Source organism: Emydura macquarii, unplaced genomic scaffold (assembly GCF_026122565.2).
Source record: "Emydura macquarii macquarii isolate MOO-44397 ecotype Brisbane River unplaced genomic scaffold, CSIRO-AGI_Emac_v2 contig_499, whole genome shotgun sequence".
NCBI classification, from domain to species: Eukaryota; Metazoa; Chordata; order Testudines; family Chelidae; genus Emydura; species Emydura macquarii.
Genome location: NW_027130636.1, coordinates 1073213 through 1095556, shown reverse-complemented (window position 1 = coordinate 1095556; position 22344 = coordinate 1073213). Strand labels below are relative to the sequence as shown.

General features: G+C 44.3%; 1 protein-coding gene across 1 annotated transcript in view; it reads left to right on the top strand.

Moving 5' to 3' along the window:
* KY (kyphoscoliosis peptidase) overlaps positions 1-21922 on the top strand; it is a 28828-nt gene extending 6906 nt beyond the window's left edge. The window contains exons 4-10 of the mRNA XM_067538619.1: positions 185-241; positions 2820-2902; positions 3740-3848; positions 9211-9328; positions 16871-17056; positions 18773-18963; positions 20455-21922. Of these exons, the coding sequence (XP_067394720.1) occupies positions 185-241; positions 2820-2902; positions 3740-3848; positions 9211-9328; positions 16871-17056; positions 18773-18963; positions 20455-21356 (1646 nt within the window). The 3' untranslated portion in view covers positions 21357-21922. The remainder of the gene's footprint in view (positions 1-184; positions 242-2819; positions 2903-3739; positions 3849-9210; positions 9329-16870; positions 17057-18772; positions 18964-20454) is intronic.
* The last annotated feature ends 422 nt before the right edge of the window (positions 21923-22344 follow it).

The following is a 22344-nucleotide window of genomic DNA, read 5'->3' as shown; positions in this document are numbered from 1 at the left end:
TATCTTGTGCTGCTTCCATCTCTCCGTCATGGGCTGCATGCAACGTGACATGAACGATAGGGCTCAGAACAAGGAAATAAAAGCCCGTCTTTCAACCCTCCGCCCATCATAGACACACTATCTTTCTCTATCCTTTTTCTACTTCTTTGCTGTTTATCTCACACCAATTTTGTCAACCTTCTAGGTTTCCAAGAGAATGGGAAGAAAAGACTGCCCTTGCCAGGTGGAAAAGACTTGCATGGTAACTATCTGCTGCATTGTAGCTCTCCGTCACTAGCACAGTATAGCTTCTTCGCTGCAGTGAGCATCCCCAATGGGACATACATTCACTTTAGAAATAGGATTCAGGCCAATCACAAAAATGATATGGCACTGGATAAAAGCAACTATATTGACGTACACTGACTGCAAATGAATGATTTTGTTTCTGTCACTGTAAATATACTTTGCTTTACCCGCTGTATTGTCTGGGATTCGAAGTCAGGACGGTTCGGTGCACGTCACGCATGTTTTAGATGGACTGCATGTGCAACATAACTGAGAAGTCTGCTTTGCAAATAGGCCTTATACACATTTCTAACTGCCAAGGTAACCGTGTCGGGCTGCCTGAGTTATTGTGGATTCGGTGTCTGTGGGGAGCCTTTGCAGCTATAACCTGACAAAGACGAAAACTGATAACCAATTTTAAAAACCCATCCAGCTCCCAAAAGGCAAGAAGTAATTTTCAGAGCTGAATAGAACAAGAACCTTTCAAATGTGTAAATCTGCTTTATCTCTCTTTAGGTCACTGTAATAGCCCCTTTTTGGTGCAAAGCTAGATAAACAAACAAGCCTGTTAGAGAAACAGATGCTGTGCGCTCCCGCCCTGTTTTAGGCAAATTTGGCCCAGTAGGTAACAGCAGGTGCGGTGGCTTGTGATTGGATTGGCTGGCTGGCTGGCTCTCCCATTACAATGAAGGTTATTGAACTAAGCCTGGGGGAATATTGAGGAATTCAGGCTCAGAGATTTCCGCTCACATAATTGGCCAGTGAGGGTGGGAGCTTCTGAGAACAGAGAAACTTCCATTAACCAACTTGGGAGCACACTTGCCGCTGAGAGTGAGGAAACCGGTTTACTTCTTAGCCTTAAACCAGAGCCAAAGAGGAGACTCCCAGTTACTCAAAGGGCTAGAGACTAATCCACTTAGGGGTCTCGCTGAGTTCCACTTGGGGCCATCCCTTCTGAAGGGTGGTCTTATGGCTTCCGCATGCAGGAGTCAAAGACTGCAGCAAACAAGCCAGTGTCTGAGATGGCAGCTGCCCCAATGCTTGGAGTATCGATGCTAGGACCCACACAGAGAGCACTTTAGCAGCAGGTGAAGCTGCTTCTCCTCCCTACTTCCTAATGGAGCGAGGGTTGCACTCACATTTCACCTCGAAGAAGGCAGCCTGCTCTGGCAACCCCTGCCTGATTGAGGTGGCCTGGGGACAGTCATTCCTACCTCCTGTTGCTGGTGCTCCTGCAGATGGGAACTAACAAGTGCTCTGCATGTAACCACTCAGGTCTACCCACCATGGTGCTGCATCCCCCTCTGGTGGGGCCTAGCCCACAGCCAGAGACTGGTGCGACTGCCACAGCTAGGGCAGAAAGAGCTGTGTCTTTCAGTTCGGGCAATAGAGGCTCATGCTTTTGTGATCCAGAAGCCCCAGGTTCAATCCTTCCTCTTGAGAGATGACCCCCACCTGCAGATGCACAGCAATACAGAGAGAGTAACAGTTCCACATCCTTGGTTCTCCACCCATTTGGTAACAAAGTCTAGTCTTCTTCATGCCACTGCAGCTGGGTTGCTGTGAGGTTACCAAGCCTCACTCTTCAAGCAGTTCCCTGGCTATTTAGTGGCACTTTTTTTTACTGGAAGAATTCACACAATAAAAATTTAAACTCAGTCTTTTTTGTTCCCTCTTCCCTCCTGCCTTCCTGCAATTTAATAGCCATGAGAATCTCTTAATCCCTGAAAGGCTTCGATACAGCTTGGCAGAGGGCAGGATTCTTGTAGCTTTGACTTGCTAGAATGGCCTGCTTAGTGCTGGCTGAAGAAAAAAAGTGATTTTTGTTCACTACTCAAATGAATTTTGAGGCGATATCCACTGAATAAATTGTGTGTGAAACACTCATTCAGATGTATATACTTGGTGAAATAAGGGGGAAATATTAGAATAATTCATTTGAAATTACAGTATTCATCAAATACATTTTGGGCTAATTTCTTGTTCCTTTTCTCCTGCAGAGTAGCATCTTAAATCCCAATCCTACAAAGACTAATGTGTATCAGTAACTTTACTCATGGAAGTAGTGCCAGTGAAATCAATGAGGTTACTCTTGTGAGTAAAGTTACTCTGTGGTTCGCTAGATCGGAGTTTTTGTCAGGCAAATAGTGCCATATATTTTACTGAGTCTACTTGAGGACTAAGGATATCAGAAGTTAGCTCTTGATTAATACTATTTGACCAACTCTAGGCCTGATATTCTCGTGTTAACACTTTGAACACCATATCATATTTTTCCTGTCAGATTTTTCTATGCAGTTTACATAGTGCAAATTACGCAAAGAGGAACTCCCAGCTCAGAAAAGCTCAGTGCAGATCTGACTGGCTTAGATGGGAGGAACTGATAAAGCAGATACCTTCAGAGCAGGAGGCTCCCGTTCAAGTGTCATTTGATGCACACACATCAAGTTCAGTCTGTGGGTGGCAAACTCTGCTGATTGCTCTTGCTCTGGTGTTTGGCGACTTACAATGCCTCTTCCATTCTGGAATGATGGTTCCATGTTTGTTTCCAGCATATCCATGGGACAAATCCAATCTGAAATCCATGACATTAGACCTGCAGCAATTTGAGAAACTGGATGCCTATGCATCAAAGGTAGGTCTCATCTCACTCAGTCTTCCTGCAAGACCACATTGTGCTTTAGCCATTCAGGACCTCACTCCCTGGGAGACCGAGGTGCTCCATAGGAGAACTAAGTGATGATGTCCTTCCCTCTAACCTAGGCTTTCAGAACTTCTGCCCGAAAACCATACTGAAAATACATTTCCATAGTTAGGGGAATAGCCTACTCAGGAAAAAAGTAGCACCAAAAATATCAATCACTCTCAGTATGGACTTACAGCTTTGAATTTCCACTGACGACTCATCTGAAGCTCCAATTTAAAAAAATACAGCATAGTTGCTTTGTTAAGAGACAATAGAAATCAGGGGACGAGGACGAATACCAGTGGTGATATATGACTATTGGTTCTTACAACAAACAGTGACGACGTTGTGTGTGTGTAGATATAAAAGCAAAATATGCTTTGTGAAGTAGGAGGTAAATGTAGATGCATCAAGACTGTCCTTTGATTGGTTGCTAAGGGTGGCTATTCAGTGATGAAAAGCTCATCTTTGGCATGAAGGTTAAACATGTCTGGCCCACAACAACCCTCCTCTGCGTTGCCTGTAAAAGGAACTAATTTCATGAGCATCAGAGTCTCACACAAAGAGAGCTTCCAATAAGTCAGGGGACTGAGCAAACTCAAAGGGCAGTTATTACATATTAGGTGCTGGTACTACCCATCAAGAACTGTGCAGAAATGTCCAGAAGCGCTCCCAGACACGCAAAGGCAAAAGGAAGGCCTGACTTCAACAGAAAGGTATAAAAGGGGAACCCCCTAATATTTTTTCACATGAACCTCCTAATCCTCTTATTCCTTACCAAAACAGGTGAGTGTCAAGAACAGCATAGAGGAACTGGTGAAAGCCCTGCTCCAAAAAGCCCGAACAGATATGGAAAAGGTCAGAGCCATTTGGATGTGGATATGCCATCACATAGGTAGGTTGAGATCCTTGACTCCCACAGCACTGGCGGACAAAACTGCTGTTGTCACGCTCTTTGCACGTTTATATGCATGTTGTGGGTAGGTTTGCAGGGGGCACCTAGGGAGGAGGAGGAGGAGAAGGGAAGCCCACAATACATTCTGGATAAAAGAAGTCTGCTGTCAGTATCCAGAACTATATTGAGAGGTTATCTTGCTATCTATAGGACTTTACTTCCTCTCCCACCCCTGCCAGTTTCCACAAGGGTGGTGTGTTAGTGATTTCTTCCTATATGACAAGCCTGAGTTTCCTGCCAGATTTGTGCAGGGATGCCACGGCACAAGCCACTGCACAGCGGCAGCAGTGTCAAAAATGCTGGGTTGTAGCATCAGTAAGATCCTGATTGTGACATGTGGTCTCTCCCCTACGACCGGCCAGCTCTGCTGGCCGGCACACACTTATCTGGGGTGGAGGGGGGAGAGAAAAGCCATGATCTCACATTGTTCCTACCCCTCCCCATCCCAATAGGGGCTGCAGTTCTGCCTGACTTTTATGTGGACCACACAAGTGGGTTTGTGTGGGGGTGGAAACTCTTTACACACTGCAACACCAGTATAGGCTGGGCAGACTCTGGCCTTGAACAAATAAGGCAGATGATGACAGCCATTCACAATCAATGGGCTCCTCTGGTTTTTCTACACACACAAGAATTTCACACATGGATAGAAACATGCAGAAGAGAGAATGCACACTTAACACGGTGTGATGATTAAATATTCTTTTTCAGCTATTTTCTGTAACATGCTTGTGGTTCTTTGAGGGTTTAATTTGCCAGGAAGCAAAGTCCTGTGTCCGCAAACCCTCTCTGATCCTGCAAGGCATATGAACAATCTTTACCTGCACAACTCATCTCATTGAAGTCAGTGGCACTGTCTGTGCAGAATCAGGGCCCAAGAAAAGGGCATGTTTAACTATCTCTCTCTCTCACCCAGGTTTATATACCAAAATGTATTCTTCTCCCAAGGGCATGCAATTAAAACCCCCAACATGATGCCCATTCATACTGGAACACAGAATTTCCAGTAAAAGTCTGTTTCTGGCAACAAAGTGGCTGCCGTCACCCATGCCAAGAAACGACCACCGCCACAGCAGAGGTTTCCCACGCCTCGGTGCTGCGAAGTAGATTTACCACTGGGACAAAAAGCAGCACAACACTGAGCATGCCTTAAAACAAGGGGAAACGTTTTCCTCGACTCCACCCGCATTGCATTGTAAAATACATATTGTGGATTTGTGCAGTCACCTGGCACCGGGATAAAGGAGACAGGTGCCAACCCCACAGGTTCCAAAATCAGGAGTCAAACCCTAGAACGAGGTGAAACTGGCTTAGAAATCATGAGATTTTAAAATAGTCAGGGGGGGGGGGGGGGGACAGAAAGAGGTTTGCCTTCTGGTCTGTGACGTTTAGAGGGTCAAAATCCAGGCTTAAATATACATATAAAAAGGTGTCCTTCCCCTGGCTCCTCAGAGGGGACTTCCCCACCAACCCCAGCAGGGGGGAGAGTTTCCATCTGATCCTCTCTGTCTCCAACCCCCATCACTAACCTCTGCCCCCCAATCTCCCTCCTACTCCTCATCTTTCCCCAGTTCTGCTGCAAACCCCATCTACCTTCTCCTCTCCCCTCACCTTTCTCCCAGTGTCTCTGCTGCTCTCCACAGTCCCTGTATCACCCCCCCCCCCCCCGCCCCTTCATCACCATACAGCCCGTGGGCATGCCTTCAGTCCCCTTTGAGAACAATGGGATGTAGCAGCCATCTTTATTAAGGGCAGCCTCACAGCTGCAGACAGACAGACGGTAAGGAAAAAGTAGCCATGGTGGGGGCTTCAGCCCTATTGATAGTAATGGGTTATGATGGCCATTTTGAATACGGGTTGGTGCCTTTGCGTGTGTTTTCACAAGACAGGAACCCCTTCTCCCTCCCCCAGTCTCTTGCCACATGATAAAAACGTGAGTGTTGACACCACTGCAGCTGCTTAACTGGGAACAGGACCAGTGCAGAGCGTTGCGGTGAATAAGCAATCAAAGGCAGAGCTCAGTGGTCAACGGTGTGGTTTTCAGAAGCATTGGCCTCATTCTGCTCCGACTGCGGTCAGCGGGAGCAGAGTTAGGCGAATCCTGAGCACTTCTGGAAACGTCAGTGGCGGAGAGTTGACTAACCAGTGGCACGGCCCACCCCCTCACGGTGGGCAAGGCATAGCAGCTCTTTGCTCTCTATCTCCCCTGGACACTGGTCACTCTGAGCCTGTGATGACCTACCCTGTTCTCCTGACGTGGCCAGGTCACATTTTAGTTCTCCCCCTTTCATGGTTTCAGTGTCCCAAATGACACAAGTCATCCATTTGACAGCTTCCACCCCTTCAAGGCTCCTCTTCCTTTCCACTCTTCTGTCCGAATTGCAGCCCCATGGCTTCTTCGTGGAGTCTCCTAGCCAAACTAAAAAGTGAAACAAAAACACACCACAAACAGCCTCTGCCCCCTCCCCTGAGTCTTCCCCAGATCTCCAGGCTCCTGCAAAATGCCGACTCTGAGGGCTCACCTGCCTGGAGCCTTGCCCTGGTCTGGATCCTCAGTGCCCACCTACCTCAAGGACCATCTGCCTTTTGGTTGGCCTTCTCTCCGGCCCATTTCAGGAGTCTCCTTCACCCCTGCCACCCTCTCCCCTCAGGACCTGAAGCTCCTCTGCCCTCTACTACCTAGAGAGGAGCTACAGGGTTCCTTCTCGTCTCTCTCTGCAGCCTCTCAAAGTTCAATCCAAATGGCTTTAAGTTTTACCATTGCTGCCTCTTGGGCTTCACTGCCTCTGGCCTCCTCCTAGCTCAGGAGAACCTTCCTCTGGCCCCAGGTTTCAATGGCCCCAGCATCCCAGGCTTCCACCTGGCTCAGCACCCTCTGCTTCTGGCTCCTGGCCTCCCCAGACTTCTCGCTGCCGTAAGAAGAGAAAACTCCCAGCTACCTCTCCCAGGTCTCCTCCCTATCCTTTTCCCCACTGGCCTGTGCTCCTCCCCAGCTGCATTTTATCAACACTTATGCTTAACACCCCTCCAGATGCCACCATTGTCTACCTGGACTCAGTCAGGCTCCTGGTGATCCCTGGTTATCATGGTGGGGTTCAGACACACCATCAGATTCTCCCTTAGATGACATGCCTGTTATTTGACACATTGCTTATTTTAAATCCTTTCATGAAACAGAGAAACTGAGTCATCCTACTACAATGCATTCCAGTGGGCCTCTAATAATTCAGGCACTTATTTGACAGGTTTATGCTTGTACATAGCTGTGCCAATTAAGATGATACAGTATGGAGATGGAATAGCTATGGAGCCCATCCTCCTAGAAGTGTAGGATATTGTCCCCAGTAAACAAATACTACAATTTAGCAAAAGATGAGGATTCTTCTGTATAACAAGGAGGAGGCTGGGAAGAGATGGATTATAAGGTCTTGAATCAATCTCTCTGTGCTGAGGTTCATTGTGGCGCACTTGTGAGCTTTGTCCTTATAACCCAAGATCCCATCAGAACAACTTGCTTGATTTATAGTACCTGGGAATCCATCTATCCCCATTCATATATCTGATGTATTGTTATGTATTCCCACCACTCTGTCTCACAACTCTTTGTCACTGTTCCCTTTCCACCCTCGCTGGTGGTGGGTATGAAGGAGGGCAGGCATTCTGACTTCCTCTTTGCACACAATGGTTTAGGATTTGGAACCAGGAATTTAAATCAGTGTCAAGTTCTGACTAGTAGATGACCGGTGGATTGGCACCTTTCATTCCTCTAAAAGAGATCCTGTAGAGGGGCTGTAACAAACTCTATCATGGTTTGGCCCATATTTTAAAAAAGAAAGTGTCTCCTGGACATCTTTGCTCCCATTCATGACTGTATAGACCATCTCTCTTCCTATCCATGACTGTGTATCATCCATAGGAAAAAGTACTGCATGTATTTTTGGCTGTGTCTGCTCGTGCATTTTAGCAGTTGGAAACAATGAGCTAGCACCATGTCACCAGCTATCTCTTTGTATCCCAACAGCCAGTGCTCCTCAGATCACCAAGGCGCCTTTGGAAACCACTGCTTTAGAGTTTCCCTTCTCTCATGCCCTCAGAAGACCCCCCCTAAGGCCCTTATATAAATGGAGTATTTTGGATGAAAGTCCAGTAATTGCAGCATTTCATCAGTGTACGCAGCATTCACGGGTTCTCTTCTCCTGAACAGCATTAAAGGAAGGACGGATGTTACATGAGTGCTGATGGCATTCCTTAGCCCTTGGTCAAAAAAATACATGCATATTTTACAAAAACTGATGACATGGTCAAGGTTACTAGATATTAAAAATAACATCCCTGGGCCACCTTCTCTACCTCTGCCTAGAATAAACACGGTTTTGTTTTGAGGGCTTTTTGTATTTATTTTGAAAATAATATTTCCTGCAGCTCAAATTATAAATTCCCTGCGCACATTTAGCTCTGAGTGACAGTTTGATTTGACAGTGTGGCGGATGAACCAAAAAAAGAAAATAATTGGTTCATTTTGAACCAAAACTAACGTTTTTTCATGCTGAAACAATAAAACAAAAACAAAAATGTAAAAAACACCCAAAATGAAACAAAACAATAAAAAAGTGTTGGGGTGGGGGGATTAGTTCATTTTCAGATGTTTTTTGATCTAAAATTAATTTATTTGAGTTTCATTTAGTTTGAGTGTTTTTCACATTATATAAATAAATTTCTAAACAAAACATCTTTCAACACATTTGTTTCAAAATGATTGAAATGAACAATTTTGATTTTTTTTTTTAAATTCTGGGGAGGGGGCAAAAATTTGCCAAATTTGACCCAAATTCATGAAGAGTTTTGGTGCCCTGAAAAGGTTGACAATTACCCAGCTCTACCAACATTGATATGTAATGCACTCACCACCAATTGTTCCATGTTTTCATTTATTCGATACTTAAGGGTTTTTCTCAGATATCAATGACTGTACGTTTTATAGCCATGAGCCAGCAATTGGAGCTGTAAGGAGATAGATTCTTGAGGAGACAAATTGACTCTGCACAGAAATAAGGGTCTGCCCATCTGGATCTGACTGCAAAATCAGAACCTAGATTTGCAACTTAGTTCCTTAGGAGATGCATGCACAGAGAACCCAAAGCAGACATTGACAGAGGAAACATCTCTGTACAGCTCCTACTACAGATCATTTCTCTTTGTTTGTGCTTACGGTAGATGGAAATAATCCAAATATTTTCTATTGCTTGTCAATTCCTTTGCCCCAAGCTTTTCGAGGAACTTTAATTTGTCTTCATTTCTCCAGAATACGATGTTGTTGCCTTGCATAACAAAGACCTGCGGTCTTGTGAACCAGCGGATGTCCTTCAGACGGGGAAGAGCATTTGTTCGGGGTACGCTGGGCTCTTTCAACAAATGTGCAGGTAAATAAGATCGCAAATATTCAACTCCTGGGAGAATTAATATTAATTGTCATCTCTCTGCCTAGTCCGTCTCCCTTCACATCACCTAATATGACTTTAAACAGGACTTGAAACTTTCTCTTTCAAACTATGCTGGGGAATAACAGTAAGTCCTCGAAAGGTCAATTTTGCTTTCCACCCTCCCCCCCCAGCATAATTTACTTTGTGCCATCTGCTGAGCTTCGCATTGCATTAACATAATGGCAGATGAATACATGGAGATAATTTAGTTAGAAGAGGCTGAGGTTTTTTTCTTTGAGTAGCTGTGTATCTGAAGGTTAAAAGAATGGCAAGGCTGAAATACTGAAGAACGTTATCTGCAACCAACTCACATGCAAGAGGTAGTCATTGAAGCCCAGCCGTGAGCTTTTCCAATATTCTCTGAAAATTCTCCCACTCCTAAGGCTGAATAATAATCACCAGCACTTATATAATGCTTTTCATCAGTAGATCTCAAAGTGCTTTACAAAGGAGGTCAGTATCAGTAACTCCATTTGACAGATGCATTATAATTTTACATTCACATCACAGAATCATAGAAGATTAGGGTTGGAAGAGATCTCAGGACATCATCTAGTCCAACCCCTTGTTCAAAGCAGGACCAATCCCAGCTAAATCATCCCAGTCAGGGCTTTGTCAAGCCAGGCCTTAAAAACCTCGAAGGATGGAGATTCCACTATCTCCCTAGATAACCCATTCCAGTGCTTCACCACCCTCTAGTGAAAAAGTTTTTCCTGATATCCAACCTAGACCTCTCCCACTGCAACTTGAGATCATTGCTCCTAGTTCTGTCATCTGCCACCACTGAGAACAGCCTAGTGACATCCTCTTTGGAACCACCCCCCCCCTTTCAGGAAGCTGAAGGCTGCTATCAAATCCCTCCTCACTCTTTTCTTCTGCAGACTAAACAATCCTAGTTCCCTCAGTCTCTCCTCATAAGTCATGTGCTCCAGCCCTCTAATCATTTTCATTGCCCTCCGCTGGACTCTCTTCAATTTATCCATACTTTCTGTAGTGGGGGGCCAAAACTGAACACAATACTCCAAATGTGGCCTCACCAGTGCTGAATAGAGGGGAATAATCACTTCCCTCAATCTGCTGGCAATGCAGCCCAATATGCTATTAGCCTTCTTGGCAAGAAGGGTACACTGTTGACTTGTATCCAGCTTCTTGTTCACTATAACCCGCAGGTCTTTTTCTGCAGAACTGCTGCCTAGCCAGTCTGTCCCCAGTCTGTAGGAGTGCCTGGGATTTTTCTATCCTAAGTGCAGGACTCTGCAGTTGTCGTTGTTGAGCCTCAGCAGATTTCTTTTGTCCCAGTGCTCCAATTTGTGTAGGTCGCTCTGTATCTGATCCCTACCCTCCAGCGTATCTACCACTCCCTCCCAAGCTTAGCATCATCCGTGAACTTGCTGAGGGTGCAATCCACCCCATCCTCCAGATGATTAACAAAGATGTTGAACAAAACCAGCTCTGTTAAGTCAAGCTGGTCACCTGCCATATTTGCTGTTCTTTCTGCATATCGGAATGGTTTGTTCCTGCACTCTCAGTAAGGTTTCTTTAAAATACAGCCAGCTCTCTTGGACTCCTTTCCCCCTCGTATTAGCTTCCCAGGGGATCTTGCCCATCAGCTCCCTGAGGGAGTCAAAATCCGCTTTTCTGAAGTCTCAGGTCCATTCTCCTTTCTTTCTTTTGTCTGGATCCTGAACATTACCATCTCATGGTCACTGCTGCCCAGGTTGCCATCCATTTCTACTTCCCCTACCAATTTTCCCGTTTGTGAGCAGCAGGTCAAGAGGAGCACGGCCCCTCGTTGATTCCTCTAGCACAGGGTTGTCAAACTCGATCAAAGTGAGGGGCCAAAATCACGGAACCTCTACTTTGAAGGGGCCATACAATGCTCTCCGCCGAATATTTCAGCCACTCTGCCCGTTTTCGGTGGCACAGCATCAGTAGATTTCAGCGCTGACCTTTCCCTGTGGGGACACTGACATTGCCACTTTGAGAGATTTCTAGGAGTGATACCCGCCGCCGAAAACAACGAGGGCGACTTCCCCTTTTCGGCGGCAGGGTGCAGGAGCGAAAGGTATTGCCGCTTTAAGACGCTGGCCCCATCTCTTAAAGTGGCAATGCAGACTTTCGGCTGCTCCACTGTTAACTTTCGGCAGCAGGGATCAAAGAGGTTCGCGGGCCACATAAAAAAGGTTCGCGGGCCAAATGCGGCCCGCGGGCCGTATGTTTGACACCCCTGCTCTAGCACTTGCACCAGGAAGTTGTCTGCAACACTCTCCAAAAACTTCCTGGGTTGTCTCTGCACTGTTGTATTGCTCTCCCAGCAGATGTCAGGGTGTTCACCTTCCACACTCCAGTAGCTCTGTTGCCTTCAATGAGTGAGCAGGGTTTGGCCTTTAAAGGATTTAGAGTAGGGCTTGACAACCAGTTATACATCCAGCTCATGTAAAAGGAGGCTTGTTTCTCTGCAGAAACTATTTATTCCTTTAATATGAATGTAGCACAAATTTTTCCACCACCATTAGAGAAAGGATACAGCACTTGTGTAAGGCAAACCCTGGGAATCACTGCTGATGCCCCAAATGTATATAATAGTTTGGTTTTATGAACTACTGATGGTGATAAATTGTGCACTTAGCTGAAACATGGGCTACCACAGGGACCCTTTCCAAATGGAGCCCTTTCCATCAACTTTTTGATGCACTGACTCCCATTTTATGTTGGTCTGGAAAAATCAGATGTGAATTGGAACACAGCAGAAATCACCGACTTCTCTCCCCACCCAAGAACCACTGAAAGCATATTCCTCATGAATGGAAACTGACAACATTTTTAAAATATTCTGCAAGACGCTAAGGTGGAGAATGCCTCTAGCCAACAACTCAGTGTTCCAGGATATCTATTCTGCTTTTTTAAAGAAAATATTAAAATTACAAAATGATAATAAACTAGGATTTTTAACTGCATTTCTGTAACAGTTATTGCTAGCTATTCCAAATGTAATTAGAAAAAATACTGGAAAACAACATCCATTTTGTTTATTAAAAAATTTATGTTCCCATGGGTGTTTGTATTATTCACAAGCTCCACTCATCTACTCATCAGGCTATCCTTCCTCATTTCCACACGGATTCCTCATTTTGTGATTTAACAAAACCCCAAGGCATCCCATCTGCTTTGTCTTCATCAAATACCAACTGAATAGTGGCCTGGTACACTCTCCTCCTGACAGACCATTGTTACCCCTTTTCACTCAAGTGCCTCGATTGTTCCAGTTAGAAGGAGAAATTGGTAATAGTCAGGTATTTCTTTTGATGCAATTTTGTTTATTTATGAAGAAGGAACAAAGAACTGTCTCCCTGAAAACAGCAGGGGGGAAACAAAACAAAACCCAGTTTCTTTGCTGGCTGTTTCAAGCCTAACAGCTTTTTTTGTCTGAGCTTTCTCTCAAAATCACATTAACAGCCCTCTGTTACTGGCTGCTTGGCTTTCTCTCACTGCTTTAGCTTGTGCCCTGTCTGAGGATATGTCTATACTAACGGCGGCAAAATCACTGTCACCATATCGATCTTTCTGGATCGATTGAGCGGTCAGTGTAGACCCACTCAATTGATCAGGAAGTCGACTGAGTAAAACCACCCCCTCAAGTAGCGTAGTGCCGCATCGATGGGGCGCAGTGCAGTGAAGACACCATGCAGAAGGGAAGCGCAGCAGTCAATGGGAATTACGCAAGCTACTCTGCATAGCTTGCGTAACTCCAGTCGACTGCCACCGAATTGCCAGGTCAGTGTAGAAGAGGGCTCTCACACACACACACACACACACACACACACACACACACACACACACACACACACACACACACACACACACACACACACACACACACACACACACACACACACACACACACACACACAGGTCCACCAATCAAAGCCCTAACCCCTGTATTTGAAACCGTTTGGACTACATGATTCAGTTTCTGTTCAGATTGTGCTACTGCTATTGTTCCAGCCACCTGATTATAATGGTTTCTTTCCATTTATCCTGAATGTGAGGCAGTGGCCATGTTCCACCCACAAGAAGAATTAACTCAACCCGGCCGGAACACATTTCCTCTGTTTCTATTGCCAGACAAAGACATTTCAATCTAGCAAGAGGACCTCATTGCCTCTTCTTACCCTCCTTGTACACAAGTCGGGGCTTTGATCATCTTTAACTGTGAAGGCAGTAGTGAAAGAGCAGAACTCCGGATTTCAGACATGCCCAGGGCCAACATTTTCAAAAATGAGGGCAACCTTAATGAATGCTTGCTGGGACCCCATTGTTTCTGACAATAAACTAGATCAGGTTAGGACAGCCTTAGTATGGACACAGGACCTGACTCAACATGGCTAGTATGAATGCATATAGGCATTTGCACATCAGAGGTTTCAATACAATACATTTTCAGTAGAACTGACTGTAGTCTCCAGTGTAGACCTGACCGCAGAATGCCCTTATTCAGGCATTATGGAGAAGAATACATGCAGGCACCAAATGGCCATCTCCTTTTGCTTTCCACCTTTTCCATATTCAATAGCCCTATCCTTTTACTCTCCAATATGGACTTCCCTCCCCACCATGTACCAGGTAATATTTCTGTTGTCCTTCTCTGGAACATTTCTTTCTCCTCCCACCCAGTCACCCGCCCACTCCCTTTTTTTAGATGAACTCACCTAAATTGAGTCCAGAATTGCAGGGAAGGATGTGCCATTGAGCTATATAAAGGTAGTATAACATTCTCCTTATTAGTCTCCATGGTCTCAATCATCTTTTTAACACAGGCCAGCATCTTATTGCTTTTAATGATCTCTGTGTATTAAGCAAATGTTTCCACTGAACTCTCTGCAATGATGGCATCACCACATGCAATCAACTTAATCATTTCTTCCAATCCACGTTACGTTGCACTTAATGTCATCATCTACCATCATGTGGTCCAGTCTTCTGGCTTTGTTAAATATTTCTTGAGTTCCTCACAATTCTCCCTAGTCCCAAATAATCTAATTTATTTATATAGCATTTAAATGTCAAATGTAAAAGACTATTTAGTTTATCTTCCTGCCAGTATAGGGCTGTTCCTACATTGTATATTCAGGCAGCACTTTGTCCAGCAATAGTGCATCTACCACTTCCCTTGGGAATCGCGAACACATTCTAGTTTCTCTCACCTTTGGGATAGTTTTACTAATATTCGTCCTAAATGGGAGTGCAGGGGTGGTAAGTACAGGCAGGATATGACCCTTGGCATTTTGTTTAGACATGTTCAATACTGGGACTTTTCAAAGGGCCTAAGGGAATTAGCTACCAAACTCCCTTGGACTACTTTCCAACTCCTATCTTCAATCTTCCTTAAAGTCATGGGGCCAGCTCCTGTTCTCAGTTACACCAGTGTAAATCTATCTCCATTCATATCAATGGAGTAACTCCAGATTTACTAGTTGTAACAGAACAGAATTTGGCTCACAAGTGATCACGGACTGGCAAAGACACTGTAAGTCATCTTGTGTGGTCTTCTGCACCATTAATAAGGTTTCCTGATGCAATTCTCCCTCTAGTTTTGGCCAACCTATTGTTTAATACCTCCAGTGACAGATCATCCTTCATCACCTGTATATTACGGTCTATACAATGCCAGGCCTAAGGACAGGTTTAAGAAATGTTTACTCCTGTGTAACTTGAATTTTCTTTGTTTTTCTTTAAAGGCCTTTAATCCTGATCGCTCTATTTCCAAGATAATACAAAGATGTAATGTGTTTATATAGTGATAGCATGTCCCACCTCACCCCTCTATCCTGCTCAGACTACCTAATTTGAACTCCTTCAATAGCTCTCAAATCGTCACTCTGCAATTTTAGTAACACTGCAGTCTCTGATCCTTCCCTAAAACAGTATCTTCCTCACAGGGCCTGATGCAAAGCCTATTGAAGTCAATACAGTCCTGGGGTCAGTGAGTGGGGCTCTTATGCACAACCAAAAACACAAATAATGCATCATAATCCAGATTATGGTTTTAGCAGACCTATGTGTAAAACTGCCTTACCACCACCTTTACAGGAGATTTCTTTATAGATCAAAGAATGCCTCTGTTTTGTTATGAAGCAACATCATGCTGTGAACTCACAGCCAGTGTATCAGTTATCCACCTTAAATTTCTTTATATCACCTGCTACTACCCAAATATCCAGCCTTCATTTTGTAGCTCTGCTTATTTCTGTCATATGAATCCCTTTGCATCTCGCTGAGTTAATTCACGTTCCACAGATAACCTTGTTTCTAAAGCACACACCGTTTATTGCTTTAAGTATCTGCTCCATTTAATACAAGATTTTTCAATGAACCAGAAAAATTTCAGTTCCAACCTACTCAGAGGACAATCTTCTGCTTAAATGAAGCAAAACTGAACAAACAGTCCACAGGATTCCCGGGTGTTTAGATCCCATTTGTTCTCCCATGGCACAGACACTGATTGGCATGCAAATAAAATTAAAATAGATTTTGCATGAATGTCTAGTCCAGTGCATGGGTTCTCTCTCATTCTGTATAAAAATAATATGGACTCATCTTCCCCACCACTACTTTAGTGCATTCTCAGAGAAAAAAAAACCCTCAAACTATTTTATTTTAAAACCAATTTCCCTCAATTTAGGAAAATCTAGGTCATTTTACTGCAACATTAAAAATCTGGAATCACTTATTTCAGAGGCTGATAGCCACCATCTTGATAATTTTGGGCACCTTGGAAGTGATTCCAATGAGTAACAAGATGGAGGAAATCAAGCGTGCCCTGTTGTCACAGTGGATGTAACACTAAACTAGAGTGAGGAATCGTGTAAGGAATGGAAAAAAGATACCCTCTCCTAAAATAGAATATGCTGGCCAAGCCCTCAGGCAAAGGTGTAGTCACAGATTGATGTCATTCTATATCAAGAAGGTGTCAACAGATTTTAGCACAGTTGGATCAATGCTGCTACTCCCTACAGGAGGCGTTAACCGTCACAACCCACTAAGACAATCTCTGCTCAAGGCCACTAGCTGAACACAGCTTGACCAGAATACATGTTTCATGACTGGAAGAGATGGTACATATCTCCTAAATGGAGATAGCTAAGGGAACACTGTCCAACCTGGGCTGGTGGGATTATAACTGCAGTTAAGGCAAGCCCAAGAAAATAGACACTGCCCATGAAATCAATATTTCCAAGCTACCAGAAAGCTGAATAGTCACCATTCTCTTCAGAGAACAGTATCTTTAGCCTGTGAGCAATGGGACCACAGGGTCTAGCGATCAGAGGAAAGAATTAGGCGACTACAAGATTTGGGTTCTAATGCTGATGGAAACACTAGTTTTTGTGGTTGCCCCTGTGCAGCTCCATGATTTTCAACTGTATAAAAATAAAAGGCCCCTTATGAATAAGATGCTGCTTTATAATACCCTCCTTCCCTTAGCCTTGCAGGTGTACAGTGCATGAAGTTAACAGGATATTCTAAAGGGTACAGTTACAGACCTGGACAGTCCTTTACAGGGGATAGTAACCATGCCTGGAATGCAGTTTACCTTGATGGAAGGTGGCATCTGCTGGACAGCACCTGGGGAAGTGGCTCAGTTGATTCGTGCTGCAAGTTCACCTTTGAGTATGGTACAATTTTTTATTTTAACACCCAGACCTAGGTCAACAAGGGGCATGACGAGGGTCGATGTGTGTGGCCAGGGGGAAGTGTCTGGTTTCAGCTTTAGTTTAGTATTTTCTGGTTTCGGGATGAGAAGCAGCTGCTGGTGTTTCAGTCCTTTTATTATCTGTATTTTTACCTTATGACAAAGACACCTGGAGAAAAATTTTCAAAAGCACCTAAGTAATTTAGGAGCCTCACTCACATTTTCAAAAGTGTCTTAGCCAATTAGGAGCCTACGTTTCAGTGACAGTCAATGGGACCTAGGCTTCTAAGAGCCAAATCCTAAAAAGGAGCTGAAATCAATGGAAGTTAAAGGTATTTAGGTGCTTGAGGATCTGGACCTACATCACTTTTGACAATAGGACTGAGGCTGTAGGGGTAAAATTTCCAAAAGCACCTACAATTGGACCAAAAGCACCTACAATTGAACAAATACAACTCCAGAATTCAACAACTCGCTGCAGGATTATACTTGGGATTGACGAGAATCCTTGCTCTCTTTTGTCATTACATCAATCAGACCTTGGCTACCTTTTAAAAAGATGGGGTAACATGAGCAATCAGCCAATCCCAACACCAGCTAATAGATTCCCCATATACTTACATTAAAGTATTTGGGTTTTCAGAAATGTTCAAAAGTCTGCTTTTATTCTGGATTAAAATTGCAGTAGGTATTTGTGGTTGGTTTCTAAGTTATTTCATATACTTAAACAAATGTTCAAAGAACATACTGTAAAACTAGGTCTTTCCGTATTATAAACCTAATGGGAAAGCTTTCACATGTGCCCTGTATATTAAATCACTCAACTGGCTAACATTCCTAAATCCTCTATTTTTTAATTAAAGGGGCAATTTCAATATGATTGTCCAGAGACAGAAAGAGGAAGCCGATGAAAAATTGGGGGCTTTTTAAAAAAATGGACACTACTTTTTTTGTAAACAACTATCAGTACTGAACACTTACAGTGGGGAGAGTGGCGTGTGTGTGTGTGTGTGTGTGTGTGTGGGGGGGGGGGGGCGGCGGCTTCATACTTCTAAGAGCACTTTGTCACCAGTTTTAAAACTGGTGTAAGGTCACCCCAAATGCAATTAGAAGGGCATCATTCTCAGATTTTGCAATTTCATTGTAAGGTCTGAGTCTGCTCCTGAATCCTGTAGCCTGATATCCCAGATGACCATATGAGGCTGCACTTTTATATATAAAAGAGGGGCCTTGGAGTGTGTTATAAACTTGCATAAGAGCGCATTTGCCAATTAAGGCTCCAGTCCATGCACATGCTTAACTTTAAGCATGAAATCTTTCCCCCTGAAGTCTACGAGGCCACTCAGGCTTAAAGATAAGCAGGCACATAGGTGTCTGAAATAGGAGAGCCTTAATTTGGGAGCTTGAGGAAGGTTCAATAAAGAGACACTGCCTTGTGGACTGAAAATGGGACTTGGCTGCAAGTTTTGGGTTGCACAAGCAATGCAGGAGTGAGCCCCTGGCCTCTCCCCCACCATCACATGGCAGCACCCTGTTAAAAGAGACAATAGTGGCTGGGCATATCATCAACACTCCACAAGCCACTGTAACTTCTAGAGTAGTGTTATATTAATTGTTGAGATGCATAGTTGAACGATATTACAAGTAATTAAATACTTTCCATTTTTATGCTAACCTCTTCCCTCTTGTTCCAGATACAAGGAGTTCTATTTTCTTACGCACCCAGCCCTATTTATTAACGATCATTTCCCAGACAACAGCAACTGGCAGCTCCTGAAGCCAGTTCTAACACTGAAAGAGTATGAAAGCAACATGTTGTACGGGATTCAGTTTTACATCCTGGGCATGCTGGCCGCACATCCAGACACGCCCATCATCCAAACAGGTAAAGTCACCCAACAGGAGATGTTAGAGCACTCGCGTCTCATACAGATCTGGATGAGTTACACTTGCAACGCGTCGCTGACAAATAGGTAGCATGAGGGGCTCTCTTCCCCCACCAGCCCAATTTTTGGCTGTGGGGGGGAGAGGGGGGGAATCATGGTTACACAAGGCCCAGGGACCTACAGAAATCCCCAGTGAATATCATCTGCTTGCGGTGTCAGTCCCAATGGTGTGAAATCAGAAGTGTCATTGCATATTAGATTGGGCTACTTAAACGAGCCCCTGTATTAGCAGCTTTTCACAGAGTGAACTCACCACTGGCACGCCCGCTCAGGGCTTGGTGCGGCGTAGCAGGCAGTCCTCCTCAAGCTTCCCCTCAGCCTCTTTGGCTCTGCAATGGTCTGCCTCTTCTTGTGACTCAACCCTCCAGCCAGGTCACATAGAGTCCACCCCTTCCAGAGCAGATAGAGTCCAGTAAACTCAACTCAACTGAACATAACTCTTGATCCCTACCCAAACTCATTCCTCTTCAGACTCTTCACCCCTTCCCGGGCTCTGCATGGCGTCCTTCCACTCTTGTGTGGAGCACACCTTCCAGGGCTTTCTTTCTGGAGGCCCGGCTCCAAACTCAACAGGTCTGTTCTCTCAGATTCTTTGCTGCCTCCCTGGACTTCTTCCTTCACCTTCTTCCCTCACCTGGCTCACTGTACATCTGTCTTTTTCTAGGCCTTTCCTCCACTCCCTAGCCACCAGAAAGGGACTACAGAATTCTTCCCCTCTCTCCCTGCACATTCCTTCTCAGCCGGGCTTCCTCCCTTTATGCTCATCGCCCAGCCCTCCCCCAGCTGGGCTTCATCTTCATTTGGGCCTGGCTCACCCTTCAGATGCAACCAGCTACATTTATTGCTCTGGCTCCAGGTAACTCTTTCGTTACTTGTGCTGAGTACATCCCCCATCACACAGCTGTAAACATTAAAAAAACTCCAGCTATAAAATAAAGGCAAGAGTTTTAAAAATATGGGTGTCTACAGTTTGACTTATAAATCCTTATTTACCACAGGTGCCTAAATAAGCACCCTGATTTTCAGGGCTGGGCGCAAGCAGCTCCCGTTAGCCACTGCTATATACTGAACTAGATTTTGAGTCTGATCTGTCCCAACAATTCCGGCATCCCTAGGAGTGTGGGCAGCTTGAAATGTAATGTAAGAGAACACACAGGCCTCCAACTTCTGCAGCATCCAAGAGCACTGACCAGCTCCATTTCATTTAATATAAAATAGGATAAACAAGTGTCCTAAAACAACCTTCCCCATCTTGTTCCTTGTGAAGGCATTGATTTGGCTGGTGGTTGACAAATTAGAACTAGCCAACTGCAGTCCTTTCATTTCATTTCCACTGGGACACTCGGTCCTCCAGGTCATACAGCGCAGGGGTTTTATATAAATAAACTGGAGGAAACTCCTGAACAGTTTCTTTCCTTTGTATTTCACAGTAAACGGAAAAGCAACTATTTCTATTGAGAACCGTGCTCCACTACTGTTTATGTTTAACCTGGACGAAACTAATGAACAGGGTTTAATGACATTAAAAAGGAATGGGATGAAGCTGGAGATCTATCCCCAGAAGACTGGGAACCATAAGCTACAAGTCTTTGCCAAGCCCTCCAAAGGCTCAGAGGATCCCTACAATTCTGTGTTAGAATACACCCTAGAATGCAGCTCTGTGGACAAGAACATGTGTTTCCCAAAGGACCTTGCTCAACCTGTTGGACCCAGCTGGTTCACGGAGCGGCAAGGATTCCTGAGGCCATCACACCCTGACCCCATCATTCACACCAACGACGGGCGGTGTTCTATCACTTTCACGCTGGGTAAAGATATAAGTGTCCTAGCCACGCTGCATTTGGATAACACTAGTTTGACTGAGGATATGAGAAGAAGGCACATCATGCAAATCCATCGAGGAAACCAAATTGAGTTTAAGATCCATCTCCCCCATGCAGGGAAGTTTGTTCTTAAAATCTATGCCAAGAAGAAGTCAGATCCAGGCCAGTACACTTACATCTTCAACTACCTCATCTCCTGCCCAAACACCAACGTGAAGTGGCCAGTTTTTCCGCAGAATTACAGCAACTGGGCAGAAGACTATGAACTACTGGAGCCACTTGCTGGGCTGCTGCCAGCCAGCCGCAATGTTCAGTTTAAGCTTAAGCTGAATAGTATAACAAAGGCATTTGTTCAGGGTGAAAACACTTCTCCTCTGACCTTGAGTAAAGGTGGTTATTGGGAGGGAACCTGTAACACTTCTGGCTGCACAGAGGTGTTTGTCATGGTGCAACAAAACGCCAATCACAAGTTCTACTCTCACATCCTGAAGTACGAAGTAGAGACTTAGTAAACCCCTCTCCTGTTCTTTTCATCATCTTGCACAAATCAACATTTCAACATGTCCAAAACCCACATCATTTTGTGTGTCCATTGGCACCCTCCACCAAATCTATTAATCCATCAAATATGGAGCAACATTCAGGTATCTTTGGAAGAGCACATGCAATACAATGAGATCAAAACTAGCAAAAATCAGTAACCGTTACTGTGTAGGGAATCCAAATTAACTACAGACTCTGTTAGGTGATACTTCCAGAGAGATGGTTTGAGGGAAGCGATTGACTTTTTATGTCCACAGCATTAACATATCAGCAGTAACTGCTGGTTTCTGAGTTATCGTGCATCACCAAAAAGATTTATCAGGACTACTCCAAGAAGAATCTGGTTACTCATGGGGTAGGGAAAAGAAAGAACCTTATACTTTTGCAATATGACTCTGCAGTAGTTTAAGAACCTATAAACCAGGGCTCCTGGGTATCTCTAGCATAGCAGCAAAATACATCCCAGAGAAGAGATGTACTACTGAAAGAATATACAGTAAGTGAAGGCTTTCTTGTGCACTTCATTGTCTTATGAATTTAAATACTACAAAATGACTGTTTTTACACTAGATATTCAATAAAAACATTAATTTTTACCTTATTACTTGGTTGTTTGAGTTGTAACACTTTTGCTATAAGGTGGTAAATCAGTCCATCTAGTATGCTACAATTATTTTATCTCAATTACAAAAAGGAGCTTTCTGCCATATGTAAGGTCACAATTAAACTGGGAATAATGTTAGTTCTCAAAGCCAACATTTAAAAAGAACCAACCTTTCTGTCCAAGACAGAACTTCTGAATGTGATGGGATATCCAGGGCATTGCCCTGACAAGAGTAATCAGTGGAACTTTGGGTCTGTGCAGAAGCACACATTATTGATGATATCCTATACGAAAACATAATTCATAGTGCCCTATTCACAGAGAGAGAAATTTCCATGCAGAAGGCAAGG